Raw genomic sequence first — 24,279 nt, 5'->3', positions numbered from 1 at the left:
AACAAGCAAAGATTTGTAGTTTAGTCATCAACATTGCAACACTTCTCCTTGCAGGATGTGTTATAGCTTGTCTGTCACATGGAGCGAACTAGGCTACAGACCAAATCAGTGTTCTCACAACAACGAAGAACTTCCATCCAGGTTATTTAACAAAGATATTGGAGAAACAACTCTCAGAGACTTTCTGATTAAATATCACTGAGCAATAGTTCCATACTCAACCTTCAGCTTGGCATTTAGGTGGATATTTGGGTTTAGGTGTTTAGTACACTGCGGTTACATGTTGTTTCAGAGAGATGTTCTGGTGAAGCTGGCCACCTGCACTCTTTGCCTGCTGGTCTACCTAACCTTCTATCGCATATGTCCTGTGGAGCGCGTCATTGATGACCCATTCATCATGTCCCAGCCCTTCTACATGCGCATCCTCTACCTCTACCTGTCCATGCTCAGTCTGCGGCCCAAGTACTATTTCGTATGGACACTGGGTGAGTGAGGCAGCCGTTACTCTCTATATGAAAGTGATGGTTATGTTTCGTTGCTTGTATTCCATGTTATGATGTGCTGCTGCCCTCTTGTGATCAAAAAAGGAACTCTTTATAAAGTAATGTTTAAAAACAAGATACAGTCCCCTCTGAATTTTTTGTTTGTGCTATACACCAAAGGCATTTGGGTTTCAAAATGAGATGAGGGTTTAGGATTTCAGCTTTTATTTCCTGGTATTTACATCTAGATGTGTTAAACAGCATAAAACACAGAACTTTTTGTATCAGACCACTCAATTTTTAAGTGAGCAAAAGTATAGGAACAGCACCCACATCACCAAGTTGTTGGTTTCTTCTTTTGTGAAGCTTTTCCAGGCTTTTCCTGCAGCTTCTTTTAATTATTGTTTGTTTCGGTGGGTTTTTCCCTTCAGTCTCCTCTTCAGGAGGTGAAATGCATGCTCAAATGGGTTAAGGTCTGGTGATTGACTTGGTCAGTCTAAAACCTTCCACATTTTCCCCTAATGAAGTCTTTTGTTGAGTTGGCAGTGTGTTTTGGATCATTGTCTTGCTGCACGATAAAGTTCCTCCCGATTAATTTGGATGCATTTTTCTGTAAATTGGCAGACAAAACTTCTGAATTCATTCTGCAGTATCCATCATGAGTTGCATAATAAATAAAGATTGTGAGCCTGTTACAGAAGCAGCCATGCAAACCCAAACCATGACACTACCTCCACCGTGTTTCACAGATGAGTTTGTATTTGTTTTGGATCATGAGCACATCCTGTCTTTCTCGACACTTTGGCTGTTCCATCACTTTGGTAGAGGTTAATCTTGGTTCCAGAACCTTTGTGGCTCATCTCTGTATTTCTTTATGAATTTCTTGTTGAATCTGGCTTTCAGAATCTTACTGCTGACGTGTGGTTTGCATCTTGTGGTATGGCCTCTATATTTCTGCTCTTGAAGTCTTCTTCGAATGGTGGATTATGATACCTTCACCCTTGCCCTGTGGAGGTTGTTGACGTCATTGACTGTTGTTTTTGGGTTTTTCTTCACAGCTCCCACAATGTTTCTCTCATCAGCTGTTGTTGGCCTGTTCAATGTCTGTTGGTCAGTACACCAGTGGTTTCTTTCTTTTTCAGGACATTGGCTATGCCCAATGTTTCTGCGATGCCTCTGATTGATTTCCCCTCTTTTTTCAGCTTCAAAATGGCTTGTTTTTCTCCCATAGACAGCTCTCTGATCTTCATGTTGGCTTATCCTTTGAAACAACAAAGGCAGTCTTCTAAGGTGAAACTGAAGGCTAAAACCAAGAATAGATGTTCAGAGCTGTCTATTTTTTAAACTATCAGATCGATTATCAGGACACACCTGGGTAACAAGAAACACCTGTCAGTATGTTCCAATAGTTTGCTCGCCTATAAATTGGGTGTTCTGATACAAAATGTGTTATCTTCCATGTCGTTTAACACATCTACATATAATTACCAAGAAAAAAAGCTGAAATTTTCAACTCTTCTCATATTCATCTTTTGATCTCAAACTCAAACTGTCTTCAGTCTACAGCAAAATAAATAAATAAAATGAATTGACCTTGCCATTCTAATAGATTCAGAGTGGACTGTATATCACCTTATGTGTATGCTGTATTATAGTACAGTGTTCATATAATAAGTAAGGAATAAAATATGATGGGATGTGTTATTATAGGAAAGTAATCAACAGCAGTGTGGTGTGATGCAGCCCAACCAAAGCAAAGTTGCTATTAGCACCCCATCTTTGATCATTTCTCCAATAACGGCATGTCCTTTAATTACTTTTCTAACAGCAATTTGCCAGTGATGACAATTTTTAATTCATTAATGAATGACACATCATACATTTTAGACATTTATAGTTACTTTTATTGTTGTGAAACATCCATGAAACTAGTTAGTTGTTATTTACTGTCTAGCAGCTATAAACTGGTCATTCGCTCTCCAGCCTCCTTTTTTTACTCTCCGCACACTTGTCATGTTACCAAGAAACCGGAAAGTGTAAAAAAAAAAAAAAAGTCCTCTGTCCTGGAGACTCTTCCGTGGAGGAAAACTCACTGACTGTTACAAAACGCTGATGCCCCAAGACACCATCCATAAATGTTAAATAAAGCTTCACGATATCACCCATAACGTGTATTGTCTGCTGTACATATTGTCTCTCTGAGTTGTTACTATAGAAACAATAACGTATTCGAATGAGCGCATCACTATAAGCCTGTCATTTGAATGTTAGCTGGCACTTCTGTCAGAGCTGCTGTTACAGAAAATGAATCAGCACCTTCTGACCAATCAGAATAGAGAATTCAACAGCACTGTGGTATAAATATGTATAATACAATAATGATGTATAATACTATCATAAAAAGCTTCTTTGTAAGTTATTTGTTTCCCTTTGATTTTTCAGCTGACGCGATAAACAATGCTGCTGGTTTTGGCTTTAATGGTTATCATAAAGACGGCAGTCCAAGATGGGACCTGATCTCAAACTTGAGAATACTGGACATAGAGGTATGAGAACGTCTGAAAAAGCCTTTCTTCTTCTCTAAGCAGGAATTGAGCATCCTTGTTGTCTCTATTTACCTGCAGCTTGCAACAAGCTTCAAGTCTTTCCTCGACAACTGGAACATTCAGACAGCACTTTGGCTGAAAAGGTAAATCTCTCTTACTGTAAATACTCTGTTAGTGCCTTCAGGTTGTGTTCCCTCTCACACTTTGTTGTGTATGTTTCCTGTAGGGTATGTTATGAGCGCTGTCCGTACCACCCGACAGCAGCCACCTTCCTGCTCTCTGCCATATGGCACGGAGTGTACCCAGGATACTACCTCACCTTCATCATGGGCATCGGCGTGACGCTGGCAGCCCGGGCAGTAAGTATCGCTGATCGGTTTATTACTTATTCTTCTACTACAGCGCTGTTGAATTCCCAATTGTAATAACAGCAGCTCTGACAGACTGCAAGGCAAATCACAGGCTTATATTTATTAACGCGCTTGTTCTAATACGCTATCATTTCAATAGTAAGAACTTCTACAGGGACTCTCCACATAAATCGTTGAGATGGTGAACCTTTCTGTATGGACATGTTTAATTAACCTCTTTAGAAGGAGTCTCCAGTGCCAGCATTTTGTAACGGACACTTTGTAAGTTGTCATGACGGAAGGCTTCGCGGTCTGTCCGTAACATGACACACGTTGGTGGTGAGGGAGAGAGGGACAGCAGCTTAGACAGCAATTTCCGGCTGTAACATGAACAATAGGTTTATATAAACGTGCTGGGTCTAAGGCGTTATTGTGTTTATGGTAACACCTCATACACAGGGACTTGTACGGTGGACAATCCACATAAGGTAAAACTAAGAATTATAAACGGATATTAAAAACATGTTTTTATAAATAAGTAAAATTTTAATCGTTGACTGGAGGGTTTTTTCATCAGTGGGCATGGTGGCTTAATGCTTAGCATGTTTTCCTCGCACCTCCGGGATTAGGGGTTTGAATCCTGCCTCCTACGTGTGTGTATAGAGTTTGCATGCTCTCCTCGTGTTTGGGGGTTTCCTCCGAGTACTCCGGTTTATCACGGATTGTTCCCACAATGGGTTGGCGTCCAGCATGTCCCCCATCTCATGCCCCGAGTCCCCAGTGATCGACCCCAGGCTCCTGTGTGACCCTGTGAAGGATAAGCGGTATGGAAAATTGGATGTACGGGACGAGTCTAAGTGCTCCGTAGTAGTCCGAGTTTCCCAGCTCAGGAAAGTCTTCAGGAGTGAAACGTTTATGCTTCTGGGTTTCTCAGTAAAATGACAGGCAATATTAAATCTATATAACTATAATTATAATGCATTAAAATGTGCTGCGTTTCGTCCGTTAACAAAATCGCTGCGGTATATAACAGTTCTGCGAAAATAACACACACTAGGGCTGTTATTGGAAAATAATCAACTCGGTGGTGAAGGTGACTCAGCTTCTTTGTGTTTTTTGCCATTTTTATAAACACGACCTGAAACCTGGATATCCAAAGCCGCTCCAGTGTTTCGATTGAAGATTAGTTTCTGACTGCTCGTCTGTAATGATGGATGTTGTTGAAGTTTCTTTCTGTGTCCGAGGAACTGAGTCAGGCAGCGGCAGAGGGCCTTTAAATGTCACGTCGCATCAATATGATCCGCAGCGAAGAACCTCAGAGCTCATTAAGGCAGTAAAAGTCAACATGTCTGCTTTGTCATTCCCAAATAGCAGTGATCTATTATTCAGTCCATTTTAGAGAAAAGTTTGCTTACAAAATGCCTACGAGACAGATGTACTCATATAATGCTTGTATCGGGGGGGGATAAGCCTCAATCTGGCAATAAGCCTTAATCTGGCAATAAGCCTTAATTTGAATTTTCTTTTAATAATAAATATGTGATTCTGTCTTCATTCTTCTCGCTTCAGGTAAGACATAACGTTAGGCAGCACTTCCTGGGTTCCTCCACACACAAGCTCATATACGACGTGATTACGTGGGCCAGCACACAGATCGCTATATGCTACACGGTGGTGCCATTCGTTGTGTTGGCAGTGGGAGCTTCTCTGAAGTTCTACTGGTGAGTATTACCGAACAACAGGAGCAAATCGCCTGCACTCTGTCCGCTCCCGAATATCGCAGAAGTGAATTAATGCTTAGTAATCTAAAACCATGATGGCTTAAGAGGGGAATTATCACTGACAGAGGTGAAACGCAGAGCATGGCTTTGTCTCTCCACCACAGCAACCGCCATTAATTAGATCGTTTTAGTGCTAGTGTTCAAAGGATGAGCTGGTTTTATTTTATGGCCCATGTCGAGATAAAGGAAATCTATGATGGGATTTTGTAGCGGTATTAAATTTGACCCAGAAGGTTATAAAGAACTCTTATTAAGAAAAGACAGTGAGACAGACCAAAGATTCATGATTGGCGTGCTGGTTGAGTTGGAGGATATGGGAAGCCAGCCAGGAAATGAGAAAGGAGATCCATCGACTACTTCTGTATCAGAGCTCTGTGAAAGTGCAATGTAGTGGCTGGACGATTTATCTCTTCAAACAGAGGTGTGATGAAAATAACCGTCATTATCTTAACAGCGGCTCCAAACTTTTGACCGGTAGTGTATTTCATGGTGTTTTTTTTTTATTATTTATTTATTTATTTATTTATTTTTTTTTACTGGAACAATATAAGTGACCATATGAAAATAGTTTCATTCAACACGATCTTTTTGGTCCCATCAGCGTACAGTCTGGAGAGCCGTGCAAACGCAAACACTGATCCGAAAAAAAATCAAACTTAATCCTGACCATCATCGATTACTAAATTATACTAATTAACTTGGCTAAAAAAAAAAATAGAATATGATTATTTTTTTATTCACAAATTGCAATTCCAGTGAAAATGCAAACACCAATACTCGCAAGATTCATCATCTATCCCAGGAAAAACAAAATGGAAACCACTTCCAATTTACAGAGGAAGCTCCTTTTTGGGGGATGCATTCTTCTTTCTACGTTCTTTCTACGTGTGAGATGCCCACTTTGCAGCACGTAAACATGTGATCAACTAGATCATAGATATCGCAATATGACTAATTCTTATCATGAGAGAGAGAGAGAGAGGTCAGAAAGGGAAGGCTTTCTTTAAGTGACCATATGACTTGATTACGGATGTTTAAAGACGATCGGACAGCGAAGTATGCAGGTGTTTGGAAACAGATGTCTGATCTGTTCAGAGTAGTGTTGTCACAGGGCAAAAGTCACTGCATATACTTTAATATATGCAGTCAGATATGAAGGTTGCAGAACAAAAAAAAAAAAGCCTGCGTTCAGTAACATAAGAATGTACAAGTTACTCATGAAGCTCTGTGTGATTCTTTAATGGTAAATGGTCTGCACTTATATAGCGCTTTTATCCAAAGCGCTTTACACTGTGTCTCATTCACACACACACTCACACACACCAATGGACTTATATAGTGCACTGCACTTATATAGTGCTTTGTTAACCATAGCAGTTCCAAAGCGCTTTACACTGTGTCTCATTCACACACACACTCACACACACCAATGGACTTATATAGTGCACTGCACTTATATAGTGCTTTGTTAACCATAGCAGTTCCAAAGCGCTTTACACTGTGTCCCATTCACACATGCACTCACACACACCAGTGGTAGCAGAGCTGCCATGCAAGGCGCTAACTTGCCATCAGGAGCAACTTGGGGTTCAGTGTCTTGCCCAAGGACACTTCGGCATGTGGAGTCACGTGGGCCAGGAATCAAACAGCCAACACTACGATTAGTGGACAACCCGCTCTACCACCTGAGCCACAGCCGCCCAAACAACTAGAATTATAAACCATTAAAATGTGCAGCGTTTCGTTCATTAACAAGCTCATAAGCCTTTTCAGTAATTATATTCAACAAATAAAAACTTTTTTTTTATAGCCATGAACTAAGCCAGTGGTTTTCAAAGTGGGGGCCTCCAGGGGGTGCCCGGGGGGCCTCAACAATTTGGTGTGAAAAATAAATTCTCACTCTGACAACCACACACACACACAAAATCAATTCCTAATGTAATGTAAAGATGTAAGATGTAATTATTAATAAAAAAAGGGGGGGGGGATATATTCAGAAGTCTGTATTTTTAATGTGTTTTAAAGACATCTGGCAAAAGGGGGGCCTCGGTAAATTATTAATGTCATTTGGGGGGCCTTGCCCTGGAAAAGTTTGGGAACCCCTGAACTAAGCATTAAAAGTTAATTGTAATCATTGGTCATATCAGTTGCTTATCCAGACCTTTTTAAATACGGAATTTTATTTAACTAGAGCTTTTATAAATGTAAAAATTTGAATACCCCTGATATGGTGTTATGTATCACTCCATGTTATGCATGACCCAGTATGGTACAGTAACCTCACTATCTCTCTCTCTCTCTCTCTCTCTCTCTCTCAGGTCATGGTACTTCGGTCTGCACGTGATTTGCATGCTGCTGGTCCTAGCCCTTCCTGTGAAGCGCAGATCATCACGTGAGAAGCTGCAGGAAAAACAGAACCATCCGGCGGAGGGCAGTGACTTCTCCAGCACAGACCGTAACTGCAACCAGAAACAGAAAACGTCCTGAAGAACGGACACCTCCTCCCACCTCTTACACCCAGAGCTGTGGAGAAGTCGCATCCAGACTGATGAGCCCGAGTGGCTCTTTTTCTCTCCTTCCAACCTAACCCGAACGGGACGTTACTAAAACGTGAATAAGGACAGACAGACGAGTGTGGTGAGCCTCAGAGAATGGCACCGGGGCTAATCAGTTTACAGCGGGGAAAATCCTTCAGTGTGTTTTCACCAGTTTGGGGCTTTAATTGGTCACAAGAGGAATCGATTGGGTCTTAATGGAGATTAACAAATACAAGTTGCCTTAAAAACCCTCTATTTACTATCCAGTGCTCAGCAGGCTGGCATTGAGATCATTCAAGAAAGGAACATTTGAGGCCAGCTCTCGCAGTACTTAGAGGATTTTTTTTTAAAAACCCATCAGCTATTCACCAATATACCTTGTTTTTTTTTTGTGGGGTTTTGCTATAAAAAATTTGATAGAATTTGTTTGATGCCAATCTCTCATAGGCCTTAGTTTCCTGTTTTAGGCAGTTGTCTCTTCTTTACAGGATCTATTTGTTGTTGTTGTTGTTGTTGTTGTTGTTGTCCATCTGTTTGATGCATATCTGATGCTGTCTTTGGAAGAGGCAGAATTCATTTGGAACGAGGGGTAATTTCTTTACACAAGATTGTCGTTTCTTTTTATTGGTTTTGTTTAAGGGCTTTCTGTTTGCGTTTTGCTCTCAGTTTTTTCAGAAGAAGCTTTTAGTGTCTCTGCCATTACATTACAGTCATTAACATTTGACATCACAGGAAGCACACTGAGAGCATGTATTGTGGTGTATTTGCTAGGATCTTTCACAGTGCACCGATTTGTCATATCCGAATTCGTATTCCGTTATTCTACGCTACAGGAAACAGCATCGCATCGTACCTTTGTTTACTATTACGGCATACATTTGGCGTCGGTAATCAACTGACCTCGTACAGCAGTTCAGATTAAGTTTGATCTGAGTGATGTTGAGGTGTGAAGGATATTTGGCGCATGGGGGCTTTAGGACACCATTCAACAAGTGTTTAGTCTTACAGTCAGGATTTTAGTGTGTGTTACAGTGGAAAGACCCACCGTCTGGGAAGTAGAAGTGTTAGCAGCAGATGCAGTAGGGAGTTCGATAGTGTTTTGAGTTAAAAATCACAAGCATTCACAATGAGGAAGGAACAAAAAGTCGCAATGGTAAGAAAAAGCTCGAACAAAGTGCTTGAAAACACAGTCGATTACTTTAGTAAGAACATGTACAAATAAACCAGTGTGGCTCATACAGAAGCACATTTCTGCCACAGGAGATAAACAAAAACAGATTTCCATCAGCATCTCGTTATTATGAGAAAAGCGTCTTGTTACTACAAGAAAACATCGTTATTACGAGAAAAAATTATTATGAAAAAAGCATCGTTACTATAAGAAAACATTGTTATTACGAGAAAAAATTATTATGAAAAAAGCATCGTTACTATAAGAAAACATCGTTATTACGAGAGAAAAAATTTAGAAAAAAATCGTTATTATGAAAAAAGCATCATGATACTACAATAAAACATCGTTATTATGAGAAAAAAATTATTATGAGAAAAACATTGTCACTACAATAAAACCGTTATGAGAAAAAAAATTGATAAGCATTGTTACTACAATAAAACATCGTCATTACGAGAGAAAAAATTTGTTATAAAAAAGCATCATTACTACAATAAAACATCATTATTACAAGAAAACAATCGTTATTATAAAAAAAGCATCATGTTATTACAACAAAACGTCGTTATTATGAGAAAATCATCTGATTATTATGAGAAATTGATTTTGCTATTATGAGAGAAATCTGTTTGAAGCACCACCAAACTGATCATGTCTTCTAGTAAGATGCTTTTCTTGTAATAATAATGTGTTTTCACGTAATAACGAGATCTTGTAGCATTGAGATGGTTTTCTCATAATTAACAGGATGTTTTCACGTAATAAGATTATTTTCTCGTAATAATGAGATCTTTTCTCATGATAACAGATGTTTTCTTGTAATAATGAGATGCTGGTTGGGATTTTTCCCCTCGCGTTGCAGGAAAGCGCTTCCGTACGCACACGCACATGCAAGTACCAATATGTAACATCGTCGATTAAGCCATACGGTATGTATTGGTTTTTGCATCTGCTAATGTAAAGCCACAATCAGGGATTCAGATGGCGATTTAGTTTACATCAACATTTGAGTATATTTCTATTGTCCTGTTTAGCTGAATATTCCACCCTGCTGTATTTAATGCACATAGAAACTCTGTTTAAATACCTAAAGGCGTCCTTATGTTCGAATTTAAAGAACACACAGCAATGAAACGGGAACATTAGCTTTCTGACTCCATTTTCTTTTTCGCACTGAGGTACAATTACCCAAAGACCACAGTGACAGGAACAGTAGATATCGTTTGAGCAAGACAAGTGTTTCCAACCACATAACCAGCACATCAATGCAAAACTGCTGCGTATGTCCAAAGTGCCAAATCACTGCAGCCATCACACGCTGTATGTCTGAAACCACACACACTCACTGTTTAAACGCTGCACATCAGGATGAGAGGTTTTACACTAAAGAAATTAGAAAGAAGGATTCATTTGTTCATATAAAAGAAAGTTATTTTTTAACTAAAAGTAATATGACTTAAAGGATATAGAAAGATTTTGTTTTCTCTGTTGTTTTTTTTTGTTGCACTTTTAGTAAGGGAGACGTGACGTGGTATAGCGCTTTATAACCCGATCTGTGGGGGGAAAATAACTACAGAATTATTAAAGATGCCATTACAATACTATACCATGTAAAGAATTATTATTATTTTTTTTAAATGCAGACCATGATATTGTCAGTGTCTTTAGGTCTGTATGTGTGTGAACACTTGTCTGGTGTAAATATGGACCATTTGTTGGAGTTTGAATTTGTATTTGTCGAGCCTAACAGCTTTTTGTCAGTCGGATGTCCTCAGTTTTGTAGAGGTCCATGTTATTAATATACGTCAGAAAGAACGGCTTTATTCTGCTATTGGAATCGAGTTCTAGTCATACGTTTCACACAGTCATCGTTCGCAGTGTCGTGAATGGAAGAATGTGCCGAGAGCCTACGTGTTAGTCAGGATTCGCCCTCTTTTATCTACAGATTGTTCATATTGATTTGCATGGTCATGTTTATTAATGCGACTATACATTATGTATATCATCCCCAAAGCCACACAAGTATTACACAGTGTCATCTAAACACATTTGATCCCGATATACGTATTTAGTGTCGACTGGTTGTTTTATCTCTTCCATGACTTGTATCTCATCAGGTTCGAATGCTGAGATTTAAGTCTATGTGTGGATCTAAAAATAGATAAGTGTTTGATGCTGTTGCATAAATCAATGAAAAACATCATTTTCAAATCAAAGACCTGAGCTAACGTCACTTAAAAGCCAGTAACACAGCCAGCAGACGGACGGGTCATTTTATTGTGCCCCCAAAGCCATGTACTATCCATTTTACTACGCTGTATAACTTGTACACTTTTTGTACACTTTTTTTCCTTCTCATGTTATCAGCCATTGCATGACAGATACGATATGTTTGCTCTATGACGGAGTTGGTTTGATGGTTGCAATCCTCAATGCAGTTTAAAAGTAGTTTATATATAGATATTTTATTTGGACTACATGCCATGACATTTCTGCAGAGCCAAAAGACGTCTTCTTAGATTCTTAATGTGATTTCTTACGTTATTATTTTCAACATAATGTCCGACAGAGAATAAACAATGTTTGCCTTTGTGGGATTTGTTTTGTTTTTGATTTTGATTCAGTCTTTTTTTTCTTCTGGGGAAATTCAAATGTCACATTTATTTTATTATTATTGTGGGTAGTTTTTTAGTTTTAATCTGGCTTACATGGATTCGGAGATTGTCCTTCACACATTTTCTAAACACTGTGATTTTTACCTCATTCAGACGATATTTTAAAGAAAAAATTGTAACATTCTAAGGAGCCTAGGAACTTTTTTTTTTGTCTAAGTCGCTTCATCCTGTATTTGTATGTCTTGTGTGTTTGACAGATGAGCTACTGATTTAACCAGATGATTAAAATGCTTATGAACACACTTCTAGTGAAGAGAGAATTATTTTTAATATTCCATATGTGTATGACTTTGGCTGCTATCTAAGTAATACCACTGTGTATCCATACAAAGTGTTTGGGAAGTTAGCTTTAAAAAAAAAAAAAGATGGATATGCCCAATCATGCCAGAAATATTCAGTTTCCATACTTGAAAAATTAACGTACTTTATACCAAGGCATTTAGTTTGTTAGGTTGCACAGATATATTCATTATCACAAGTAACAAAAAATGTAATAGTGTGAAAATACAGGGTGTCTGAAAAGTCTCCTTACATAGTGGACTATGTTTGCCAGCACCACATTGGTGGTTCGAGAGTGGATGTTCGTGGACGAACAGTTAGCACACTACCAGTCTTTTTGAATTTGTTAATACGCTTGGCAACAGTGTAGTGTCATGCGCTTGCCATGTTTCCTGTTAAAGTCCATCGCAGCCTTGCGACAACTTCCTGATCCAGCCATGAGAGTGATTTCTGTACGTTCTTTTGTCAAAGGCATTCTTCAATGCTATCTGGAGAAAAAAAAAGCATCATATATATAAAATCATACAAACTAAGTATGAAAAGAAGACATTTTGCTAAAAAAGTGTTAATTTTCCCTATGCATGGAGACTTATGGGGCACCCTGTCGATTAATAATGTAAGAAAATTGTCGGGGTTAACGGTTTACATCTCCCTTTCTGAATGTGAGATAAAGTAATTATGTATAAATAAGTCATGTACACTTAATGAAATCAGGTCTGAAGATCCAAAGTGTCATAACAAAACTTATTTAAAATAATAATAATAATAATAATAATAATCTGTTGATTTTACCTTACATTTTGGATTGGTTCCTTTTCTTAGGCTACATCCACATTTTATTTTTAAACTTTTTTGAATTCTGCTGTAACTAAATAAATACATAAAATATATAATACATACATCTTTGACACTTTTTTCCCCTCCTCTCTCAGAAACCATGCAAACTTGCATTGAACTCCAGGCTTGAGTGGGCGGGGACTTAGCGAATCAAATATAAGCCCCGCCCACTTGCTCATACTAGCGTACTACATAGCATGTCAATAGAACGTTAACGCTGGTGCGTTAACTATTTATATACACTATGAAGTAAAGTAGTATGTTTTTGACATAGGCTTTAATAAAGACCACCCTGCTGTACAAAATGGCTGTGCTTCTGTAGGCAAACAAGTGGAACACGCTGAAGAAGACTGCACAACCTGAAGTCTTCCTCTGCCTCGGGGGGGTTAGTCATTAGTGTTACTGTGGACCTCTGGAGAGAAAAAAAGTAAGTTTACTGCAAAATATCGTCGCTAGCAAGCGTTAAATTCTGACCAGACGTGAGCAGCGGGAGAAAGTTGTGTTATTGTGTGTTGTTAACGTGTTTGACAGCAAGAAGGGAGGACATTTTAAAACAACGCTCTAAACAGCTTTTAATATCCAGACCTAACCGTTAGAGAGACTGCAGGTTGACCTTTAAAAAAAAAAAAAAAGTGTCACGTCATCACGTGACTAATGACCACAGGGCACGCGCTGTCCAAATTGACCGTATGTAGTTAAATGGATGCTTCTGGATGTTTCTCTGAGATTCTCTGGATTTTGATGCTAAAATGCTGTTCAGCGTGAATGTATAGTGAGCATTGTTGATACTATATAATCACAATGTCGACAAAATTCGGGTTTGGATTTGTTTACCATTTCATAAATACTGTGTTTAGACCTGTATTAGTCTTTAACTGCTGTTTTTTCCCCTTGAACAGTAGGAGGAACTATGTTGTCACACACACACACACACACACACACACACACACACAGAGCCTGGAAACACATCCTCAGCATCCATGTTCTGTGCCTGCATGCTTATTTTAGCTGAAGGTTTATATTTAGGTCATTTTGGTTCTCTGTCCAAAGTCCAAAACTGCTGACAAATCAGACTTTAGGGCTTGGAGCAGTGGTGTAAACCTCCAACAGAAACTCATAAAAGAAACTCGATGTCCCAAACACTAAATTCTTACTGCATCCTTGACCAAGAGACGGAACATAAAGGTGCAGTTTGTAATATCTTGTAAGAACTTGTTGAGCTAATCATGTCGTTTCAAAGACACTTCAGGAAAACTGATTTGCAACATGCCTTTATTATATAGAGGGGAAAAAAATCCATTATACAATCGTAGCAGTTTTACAAGTTTGTAAATGGATACTGTAGGCATTTTACAACCATGAATACAACAAGAATCTGCCCTGTCAATAAAGGCGAGTAGACACAAAATCATGATTTGCCTTTTACATATCTGACATACGAATAACTCTGAAAATCCCCCACTCACAATACGTGCCATAGCACTGTGTGCACTAGCTCTAGCGTCCCCAGTGTGGCGTTTCTCTGTATGTTTCCTTTGGTTTCTCAGGTTTCATCCAACCTTCCGAAAACATACAGGTTTGTGGTCTGGCTGTGCTAAATTTCCCCTAGGTGTGGAGGTGTGAAAGTGTGTGTGCATGGTGTCCTGTGATGGACTGGATGTGTTCCTGCCCCACGCCCAGTGTTCCCAGGATAAACCGTGGGTCCATACAGATGAATGAATTGAAGGAGTATAAGTAGAGCGTGCTTGAATGGCATTTTCGGTTCTCCTACTGGACCAGTGGCTGTTGCAAAGTAAGTTCTTACATAAAGTATCACTTTAAGGATGCTTGCTTTTCTTGTTCTAGCAAGCTAGGTCTTTCTGATTCTTATGTACGAATCAGAAAATAATTGTATATAGTTTGAAATGCAAGTGTGTATCTACTTATATATACATCGTATTTGATTAAAAGAATACAAGCTGGTGCGTTCTTGTTTTGGAGTAAACATCCCAGTGGTCATGGCTATAAAATATTTGTTGCCATTTACTTTAGAAATGATAAATGAATGATGACCTTTTTCCATACACTGGTAGATGGTGTGGTGTTCAGTACAAATAGATTTGTCTAGAAAGTTCTGTTAAACCATGAGCTCAAGTTGAAACAAGGACAAAAAGACAAGCACTATGCCTATAGAAGGCTGAATTGTTTTCCCTGGATGATGGATGGAGGTAGATCTTTGCTCTTTTTATGGTTATATAATACCTAGAGTCTACGTCAAGTCTGCTGTTTACATTGATCCAGCCTAGAAATGAATCATGCAAGCCGCCAGATCAGAGCTGCTCAGCTTTTCCTTCAGAGGCAAACATAGTTTTTGTATTTTTTAAAAAAAAGTGTCATCAGGAGGAACAGGAAGGCTTATTGTTGTTTAAAAAAAAAAAAAAAACCTTATCTGTTCCTTTATAAGGAAACCATGATGGATGATTTATGCAAGGCCAAAAGGAAATGCAAATTTTGGAGAAGTTATGCAAATTGCTTAGTATATGAGCCATTGTACTTTATGGCGGGATGAAGTAAGTATGCGGAGCTCACCCAGTGTGATTTTATAAATTGGCATAAACGTTATGAATATTCAAACGAACAGAATTAATGAACAAAACACTGATACTAGAGCAGAAGTAAGAAAGAAGAAGAAAAACACACACACACACACACACACACACACACACACACACAAACTCTCTTTGGTCTTTAGACCTCAAACACAAAGATGAAAATTTAAAGTGGTCCAGATTAATGCTGTACTGTATGGATGTATGGCTTATGATTATATTGCTAAATATTGATATTGATTGTTTGCACAGCTGCTCAAAAGTCCGGATCTTGATACTCCTTAACAAACCTTGTACTGTGCAGCCCAAGATCGTAGAAAAGACTGTAAATAAAGGAAATGACCAAAAATTGTTTCACCACACAAAGTCTAGAATCCAAATATGAAAAAAAAAATCTCCACTTTAAATGTGTACTCTGGAAGCTTCTTCTGTTTTCATAAAGTATGTGATAAAAATGAGAGTAACGTATCTTACTGATCTTGTATCGTAATCACAATGAAAACAAGCACAGGAGAAATGTGAGCTTTTTGTAGTATTTGTTGTTTTAACGCTAAAAAGAAGGAACATCTCTAACTCCACTGAATAATAGGGCAGACCCTGTGAGCACTGTTTGACAATCAGAACAGAGCTGCATGTACTTCAAATGTACTTCATTTAGCAAATTACTCCAAGAAAACTCTGCCATATGTTTTAGAGAGTAGAGAGAGGTCACATCGCAAACAAGGCTGAGGATTGTGTGATGGGCGAGGAAGTAAAGTTCTCTCTTATTTCTTCATTCGTCACGTTTATTTGTTTGCTTTGACAGTTTGTAACATTCATGCCAAAAGTATGTATCATATTTGAGAAGAGAGAAAGGGATGCTATATCAGTGATGATGAAGATGTGCAGTGGAGCTGTAGTGACAGATTTAATGTATGTTAATCCTGACACGTGCTGGCATTGGGTCATGTCAGGAGAGGAGGAGGAGAAGGGGTGTTGCTCTTTTTATAAGAGTAGAGGAGGGGCGTGGCCGTGGATGAAAGGAGGAGGGACGTTATTGTCCGGAAGAGTGGAGGTGGGGCATTAATGTATTCAGGAGGACCGAGGAGGGTCGTTACTCTTTCATCCCTCAGTGATCCTCACTAGTTAAACGCATGCACTCTGAGAGACAGCGAGAGAGCATCAGCAGCACACGGTGCTACCGGAAGTCACAAGGTGAGTCGTCAGGTTGTGAGTTTTGCACACAGAAGATGTTTTGAGTGATTTAGGAATATCGATTGTGTTATCTGTACTGCTGTGTGTTGTGGCTGTGGGGTGTGTGTGTGTGTGTGTGTGTGTGTGTGTGTGTGTGTGTGTGTGGGGATGGTTGCTTGGGCTTGAACCTTGCTCAGTCAATATTAGGCCAAGGAGATCATTCGCTCAGCTGATTGGCCCTCGACAGCATCATGAGTGCACTTACACAGGGGGGAGCAGCTGCTCTGGGGAGCTTTGGGGCATTACAGGGTGTGTCAGGGCTTCAGAGCTACAAACAAAGGCTCAGCAACATGATTTTGATATCTCTTTTTTTCAAATTTCATCTGATTGTGGTCATTTGAGCTGTGATGGTCTTATGAGCATTAAAGCTGAATCAGCACTTTCCATTTGGCATCTGTTATTTCTTTATTATAGGCTAACCATGTTAATTTTAGGTCTTATCCTGGTGAGAAGTAGCGGAAAACACCAACATGGATAGATATATTCTCATTTTCCAAGACTTTGAGTCACCTAAGAGTTTCCGGGGCTTACTGATGTACCCTATGTATAATGCTAAACATACTTTATATAATGTAAATAGAATACAAAAACCCCATTTTAAGGGTCTTGAGTGTGAAATTTATTTAGTAATTTTGCACGTTACTGTTGTCTTATACTTGCCACCCTACTAGAAAGGGCATTGTTTGGAAAGGTAAAGTGGGGCAGTTGGGATCAGTGACCTCGACCTGGATTCGATATGGCACTGAATCATTTGTCTGCAATAGTTTCGTCTCCCATTGTTTCTGATTAAAAACCATAACTCTATCTTACAATTTCAAAATGGTCGCCATTTAATGTGGGCGTATCCTGCAACAAGTCTGAGTGTTACATGGCGGTGTTCAGATAATGGACTTTGAACTAGCTAAGGTTTTGCAGGGCTTGATAAATGTGCAGTGTTAGAGAAATGCTTTAGAAAACCATTTATAAGGCATAATGCACTGCTGGGTCAAATGAGTCAGTGATCAGACTCCCCACCAGCAGCGTTAATGGACTTGGCAATCATGATTAGCAGAATGATGGTTATCATCCTGCAGCTTAGTTTCATTTGTCTTTTTCCTGTTCTGCATTTCGCTCAGACCTATTAAAGCATATTTCGATGGGATAATAATAAACTTTATTTATATAGCACCATTCATATATTTACAGAAATAAAGAAAAGGTAGCCAGAGATAAAAGTGTAAAATAGGCAAATAATAATAATGAGTGAATAATAGAGGTGACAAAAAGAAGAAAAATATAATAGTATAACAATATAAAATATTTTAAAACTACATTGTTCATGCATTAGAGTAGACAATACTCAAGAAACTCAAAGTGTTATATTGTCTTGTGTCAGTGTTGGGCAAGCTGCTTTAAAATGGAGCTGAACTTCATTAAAACTCCCTCAGAGAAATGGAGCTTCTACACAGCATACGCTACATGGCAACAGTAGCTTCACTACACTGAAGCTACATCCATGACTGCTGTTTATAAATAATAATGAAATTAAGCTTGGATATGGTATTATTCAATTAGTTTATTAGTCAATTAGTCAATAAGTGTATCTTTATAGCACTTTTAACAACTGACATTATCACAAAGCATGCACAGCAACAATTTGCAGCCTTCATAGTTATTTATTTATTTATTTATTTATTTATTTGTGGAAAAGTCACCAAGTTATAATTTATCTACAAAAACTATTTAAAAATTGCTGCTCAGAGAATATTAAAGAGGCAGTTATAAAGTGTGGATATACAAGATATTTAAGTAATATCACAAGAGCAAGAGTTTAGTTATACCGAATATCAGCACATCTGTGAATCAGCGAGAGGGCAGTATTGGTTTTATACAACAGTTTTATAAATAAGAAATTAATGTCAGGTTACTGATATATCAGACACAATATGGCCAAAAAAATCTGTTTATTTTTCCTCCGCTAGTGGAAATAGATCTCGAAGAAGTTACACTCACTGATAACCCGTCGGCTAGCTCACATTGATTTGTACAGTCCTGTTAAAAATACCAAAACCAGAGGTGTTCATTGGGGTTGAGATCAAGACTCTGTCCAGGTCACTTGAGTTCTTCTACTCCAACCTTGGCAAACCATGTCTTCATGGAGCTCACTTTGTACACAGGGGCTTTGTTGTGCTGGAACAAGTTTGGGCCTCAGGTCTGGGAAATTGTAATGCTACAGCATGCAAAGACATTCTATATAGTGGTGTGCTTCCAACTTTGTGGCAACAGTATGAGAAAGTTTCACATAAATTTAAACTTTGCCCTTGAATGTTCAACATAACACTGAGTCTTCATCCTATAAGGATTGCTGAGATTGGAGATTACAGAGTAAGAAATCTGAAACTACTTTTCAATGCACATGTTTTCATTGGGGTTTAGTTCTGGGAAGGCCATGTTAAAAGCTTGATCCTATGGCCATTTAACCATTCTTTATGATTTGGACATATGCTTTGTATCATTGCCCTGCTGGAAGATCCAATCATGACTCAGCTGGAAGATCTTGGCGGAGCCATATTATTTTTTTGAAGTCCAGGATGTCTTGTATCTTAACAAGGTTTACAAGACCTTTTGGAGGATACACTACAGATCCTCCACCATACTTAACAGTAGGGATAAGGTTCTTTTCTGAATAACCCACCTTAAGTGTTTTTCCCAAAAAGCTGACCACAGCCAAAATTCCACTAGCATCTATTGAACTCTAGGCGCTTACATTCGTATTTAGATGAAAAAATGCTTTCTTCTGGCATGCCTTCCAAATAGTTTGTTGGCGTGGAAGTGGTGTCTAAGTACAGATTTGGTGACCCCAGAATGCTTATACAAATCTCCATCTGTGATCCTTGGAACAATAGCAACATTGTCTGATCATCGTGGTCTTGTAAGCACAGTATTTTGTCCCACTACAAATATACATAGGTGTTTTTGAATCTGATGATTAAGATGGATTTGGTTGTCAGTCTTGATTGAGTTAGTAAGTAAGTAAGTAAGTAAAGCTTTATTTATATAGCACATTACAAAACACTGTTTACAAAGTTCTTTACAGAAGACGTATACAAGAAAATAAAATCAGTAGTAAAAATAAGTAATAAAAGACAATAAGCAAAAAAAAAAAAGGCTAATCAAATAAAATAGAATAAATAAAAGAATACGAATAAAATCAAGTATGGAAAATGAACTGGTTTGAGGAAAGGCCCCAGTGAACAAATGTGCTTTAAGATACTTTTTAAAAATGCTAATTGAATCAACTGCACGTAGGTTTTCAGGGAGAGAAAGTCAGACTCCCTGCTCTTCAGCCACGTTTAGAGTACAACCAGCAGGTCGCAGTTGGATGACCGAAGTGATCTAGCAGGAGTGTATTTAGTGATCATATTACAAAGGTATGTAGGAGCACCATCATGAAGACATTTGAAAATTAATAGCAGGATTTTAAAATCAATTCTGTAAGAAGTAGCCTGTGAAGTGATTTAAGTGGCAGAGTGATGTGATTCTTCGGTCTAGTACGTATCGGCATTCTTGCAGCTGCATTCTGAACTCTTTGTAAGTGTTTAATGGATGTCTTTGGTAAGCCAACCAAAACACTGTTGCAGTAGTCGAGTCTTGATGTGACAAATGCATGTATGAGTTTCTCACTGTCTGTGTTGGAGGGAATATCACAAACTCTAGAGATGTTACAAATGTGATAATATGCTGTTTTACAAACATTGCTAATATGTGTTTTTAAAAAAAAAAACTGAGATCACTGTCAGACACGATCCCTAAATTCTTAGCGCAGTCATTAGGCTTGAGAGACAAGGAGTCTAGATATGGACTAATTAACTTTCTCTGCATCATTTCCGATAACAAGTACCTCTGTCTTTTCTTTATTTAGCTGTAGAAAGTTCTGTGACATCCACAAGTTTATGCTCTCTATGCAGTTTACAAGGGTGTTAATCGCCTTGTGGGCATCTGGTGCAAGTGAGTGATAGAGTTGCGTGTGATCTGCATACTGATGGAAGGAGATGTTATATCGAATAATTACACCAGCTAATGGCAGCATATGCAAGTTAAATAACAAAGGACCCAACGTTGAGCCTTGGGGAACACCACAAGATATTGCATGACATCTGGAGGTGTGTGTAGCCAGTGCAATATAATATTCCCTGTCACTTAAGTAGGATCTAAACCAATCTAGGACTAGGCAGTCGGTTAAGTCGGTTAATCACATGGTTGACTGTCAAAGGCAACACTGAAATCTAAAAGAACTAGTCCTTATTTTATTGCAGATGATTTAAAACTTTTAAAAGAGCAGTTTCTGTGTTGCCGTTGGACTGAAAGCCAGACTGAAATGTCTCATTGAGATTATTGTTGTTGAGATAGTGATACACAATTTTTTTCCATTATTTTGCCAAGAAATGGAAGATTAGAGGAATTTAGGGTCTGTAGTTACAGAGCACAGAAGAATCAAGATGGTTTCTCTTCAGCAGAGGCCTAACAATAGCTGTCTTGAAGGTGTGTGTGGAAAAATTCCTTTATGGAGGGACAGATTAATAATGCTCAGGATGTCTGGTAATAATGAACTTAAAACCAATTTAAGAAAGCTAGAGGGTAATGGGTCAAGAGCGCAGCTAGAAGAGTTCACAAGAGATATAACCAGGGCAAGCATGTTAGGGCTGACCAGTGAGAAAGAGGATAGATTACATTTAACAGCAATAGGTGGAGAGTTAGAAAACGTACCAGCAGGACAAGTGCTGACTATGTTTTGCCTTATGGTAGTTTTATCGCAGAAAGAAACTGCAAACTCTTCAGTTGCAACTGCAAACTCCACACTTTTCAGTTGTGAAAAGGTCTGATGATATTTGAGGTGAGGGGTTTAGCAGTCTATCTATCTATGGTGGACAGTATGGGAATCTGGGGTTGTCTTTGTGGCTGTCAATTAAACTCTAGCAGACCTCATTTCGTTATTAAGTATTTTCAAGTTGTTTTGTAGATAGCTTGTTGAACCATAAGATTTGTGTGCTTCCATTGCCTTTATGCTCTTCTGCAGTCTCTTTTTAGTCTTATAATGGAGATGCTGTTTCTCCAAGGGGCAGGGGGCAACAGAGTTGATACATTTGGTCAGCCTGACACTAAAGCTCTCCACTGGAGTGTCTAAGTAAGGGAGTGAAAGAGGGGGGAGAGATGATATGAGCTCCACGAAGGACGCAGCTGTATCAGCAGTTAGATAGCACTTAGTGACAGTCCTCTTATCACTCACAGTGTTAGTACATGTTGAAATTTCAGAGAAGACACAATAGTAGTCAGAAATGACAATGTCGACCATCTTTGGTTCATTAATAGCTAAACCATATGAGATCACCAGATCCAGTGTATGGCCATGTTTGTGTCTGGGGCCAGATACATGCTACATAAGGCCAAAAGAGTTTAGTAACCCTGTGAAGCTGACAGTTGATGGATCAGAGATTACATCCATGTGGATGTTGAAATCACCCGTAATTAATACACATTCATAGTCAGTTACATTCATGTCCTAGAAAGCAGTTCCCCGAAATCATCAAGAAAACCTTTAAGTCCAGGAGGGTGATAGATAACTAGGTGGGTTTCATTAAGTACAAAATTGTAATTACTGTCGAGTCATGTTTCTGCCAGAAAAAGGAAATCCAGCCTGTGTTTTTAATCAAGTTGTCCAATTACAAAAGACTTATTTGTTAATGACCGTCCATTTAGTACTGCAGAGTTAAGAACAGGGAAATGTGATTTGTTCAGTAAAATAATTACTTGCATAGTTCACCTCAATTAAAAGACATGTATTTGAGGACCTCTTCCGCTTCCTATGGTCATGCCAGCAGGTATTTCAAATGACCGGAATATTGTGAAAAGTAGCATGGTTACCTACATGTCAGACACGCTCACTGGTAGGGACTGCTGAAAATGTAGTGGGAGAAGGATTAAATCTCGGCGTGCATTGCTGATTGAGCTTAGTTAGAAGCCCATGCATTTCATCCATTTCTTCGGTCATATTTCTCAGCAGTCTGGTAACGACTAATCTGAGGGCTGACTATGGCTGTGCTGTCCGCTTCCCGGGTATTTGTGAGTAGCATTGCTGTTGTTGCTGCTGAAAGCTGTTAAGAGTGGATGGGAGATGCTGTAGATTTGGTTAAATGTGATCCCGGATCAGTTTTCCTACTTTCAGAATGTAAGTTCTAAGTCCTTTTTTAAATCTATCTGGATTTAGCTTTGCTCCCTGCTGTGGTGCATTAAACAGATTAGACCCTTTCTTGCAGGTTTCTGAAAATGTGCGTTGCCTAACTGCTGTGGAAGATCAATGGTAAACAGCTTGAGGCCTAAGAACGTAATTTGGGCGGAACACAAGCATATCAGGTTATTTTTTGCTTTTGAACAGGTAGAATTGAGGCTCTTTAACTTCAAATCAGTCAGGCTTCCTCCTAATCAGAGTTGATAAAGCCTTAAAGCTACTGTGTGGTGCATCATTAGCCAGCACAGTCTTACCTGTGCTCTGTGCTTCTCTGAGCACATTTCTCATTATTCCAGATAAGAATGGAAAAGTAAGGTACGTCCTGTAGGCCAGGGTTATTCAGCATTAACTAACAAGCAGGCCAAACTTGGAAAATAACAAGGTTGTACTGAAAGTCTGTGAAGAACACTTCTATAATATCTATGTCTGCCAAACTGACCAGTTATCCCATTTCATGTAATGGATTTGGAGATGGATGCTTATGCAGTTAAGAGCTTTATTAAAGAGAGGCAGGCAATTCCAAATCGTAGGTCAAAAAAGAAGCGAGGGGTCAGGCGATCAGTCAAACGGGCCTCAACTAGGCTTAGACTAGAATCAAGAAACAAGGACGAGAACAGGATCAAAACAATGGGAACGAGGACAATGATTAGAGGCTTAGTGTGGCTCTGGTGGCAAAACGCAGAAACGCACATTACTTCTCCTCGAACAAAGGGTTTAAATAATTAACATAATCAAAGGTGGTAACACAAAGCAGCTGAGACATTAGGAAATGACCAATAAAAAACAACGGGGCGGAGACAGGACACAACGCGCTAAATGCTCCGGCAGTCAGCATGAGGGGAAATCCGTGACACCCAGTAATACTGAGCTTTGTGATGACACAACTGGAAAAAAAAATAACGGGACATAGCATAGTATTTTAAAATATTTTATTTAAAACTTTTCATGTTTCACAGAACAAACAAACAAACAATGGCGCTAAACCCACCATATATATATAAGCACATATACCTGTATACCTACATACACATATACATACCTGAAACACATACGTTATATGTTATACACATATATAAAAGTAATACATAGGAATAAATACAATAAAAACAAATAAACTAAATACGTTTTATACGTAAATTTATACGTAAAACAAAGTTCTAGTACCAATAATAGACTGAATTATTGCACTTCTAGATGTTATATTTTTGCCCACACCTTTTAAAGAGGATATCCAGAGTGTTGAAATCAGCGACCACCTTTGTTATTCAAAAAAGGACTTCCAGATCTGCAACAATCTCTTTGATTTTCCAGCAATTTCATATGTAATTTTATATATATATATATATATATATATATATATATATATATATGTATGTGTATGTATGTATGTATGTATGTATGTATGTATGTATGTATGTGTGTAACACGCTACTGAACTGTATAGTGGTGGTTTTATAGTAAAGATGTAAAATAAATAAAAGATGTCAAATCTTTTTAATGTGGTCTAAAAAATGATCAGATTCCCTAAAACA

The 24,279-nt window shown here is 38.5% G+C and overlaps 2 protein-coding genes across 10 annotated transcripts in view; both read left to right on the top strand.

Annotated features, from left to right (window-relative positions):
* Positions 1-9,449, top strand: part of mboat2a (membrane bound O-acyltransferase domain containing 2a) — a 73,816-nt gene extending 64,367 nt beyond the window's left edge. The window contains exons 8-13 of the mRNA XM_053632735.1: positions 293-485; positions 2,925-3,028; positions 3,107-3,171; positions 3,255-3,387; positions 4,948-5,099; positions 7,478-9,449. Of these exons, the coding sequence (XP_053488710.1) occupies positions 293-485; positions 2,925-3,028; positions 3,107-3,171; positions 3,255-3,387; positions 4,948-5,099; positions 7,478-7,646 (816 nt within the window). The 3' untranslated portion in view covers positions 7,647-9,449. The remainder of the gene's footprint in view (positions 1-292; positions 486-2,924; positions 3,029-3,106; positions 3,172-3,254; positions 3,388-4,947; positions 5,100-7,477) is intronic.
* Positions 9,450-12,393: 2,944 nt separating this feature from the next.
* The window catches only part of kidins220a (kinase D-interacting substrate 220a), a 68,739-nt gene continuing 56,853 nt past the window's right edge, over positions 12,394-24,279 (top strand). For 7 of the 9 annotated variants that reach the window (XM_053632732.1, XM_053632731.1, XM_053632730.1 and 4 more), the window contains exon 1: positions 12,394-13,088. The gene's annotated coding sequence lies outside the window, so the exon portion shown is untranslated. Of the gene's footprint in view, positions 13,089-14,270; positions 14,454-14,547; positions 16,444-24,279 lie in introns of those variants that run through there. The other 2 variants (XM_053632727.1, XM_053632728.1) reach the window with 2 other exon arrangements.

Source organism: Ictalurus furcatus, chromosome 9 (genome assembly GCF_023375685.1).
Source record: "Ictalurus furcatus strain D&B chromosome 9, Billie_1.0, whole genome shotgun sequence".
NCBI classification, from domain to species: domain Eukaryota; kingdom Metazoa; phylum Chordata; class Actinopteri; order Siluriformes; family Ictaluridae; genus Ictalurus; species Ictalurus furcatus.
The sequence above is the reverse complement of the archived record's forward strand: the minus strand, read 5'-3'. Positions and strand labels throughout refer to the sequence as shown.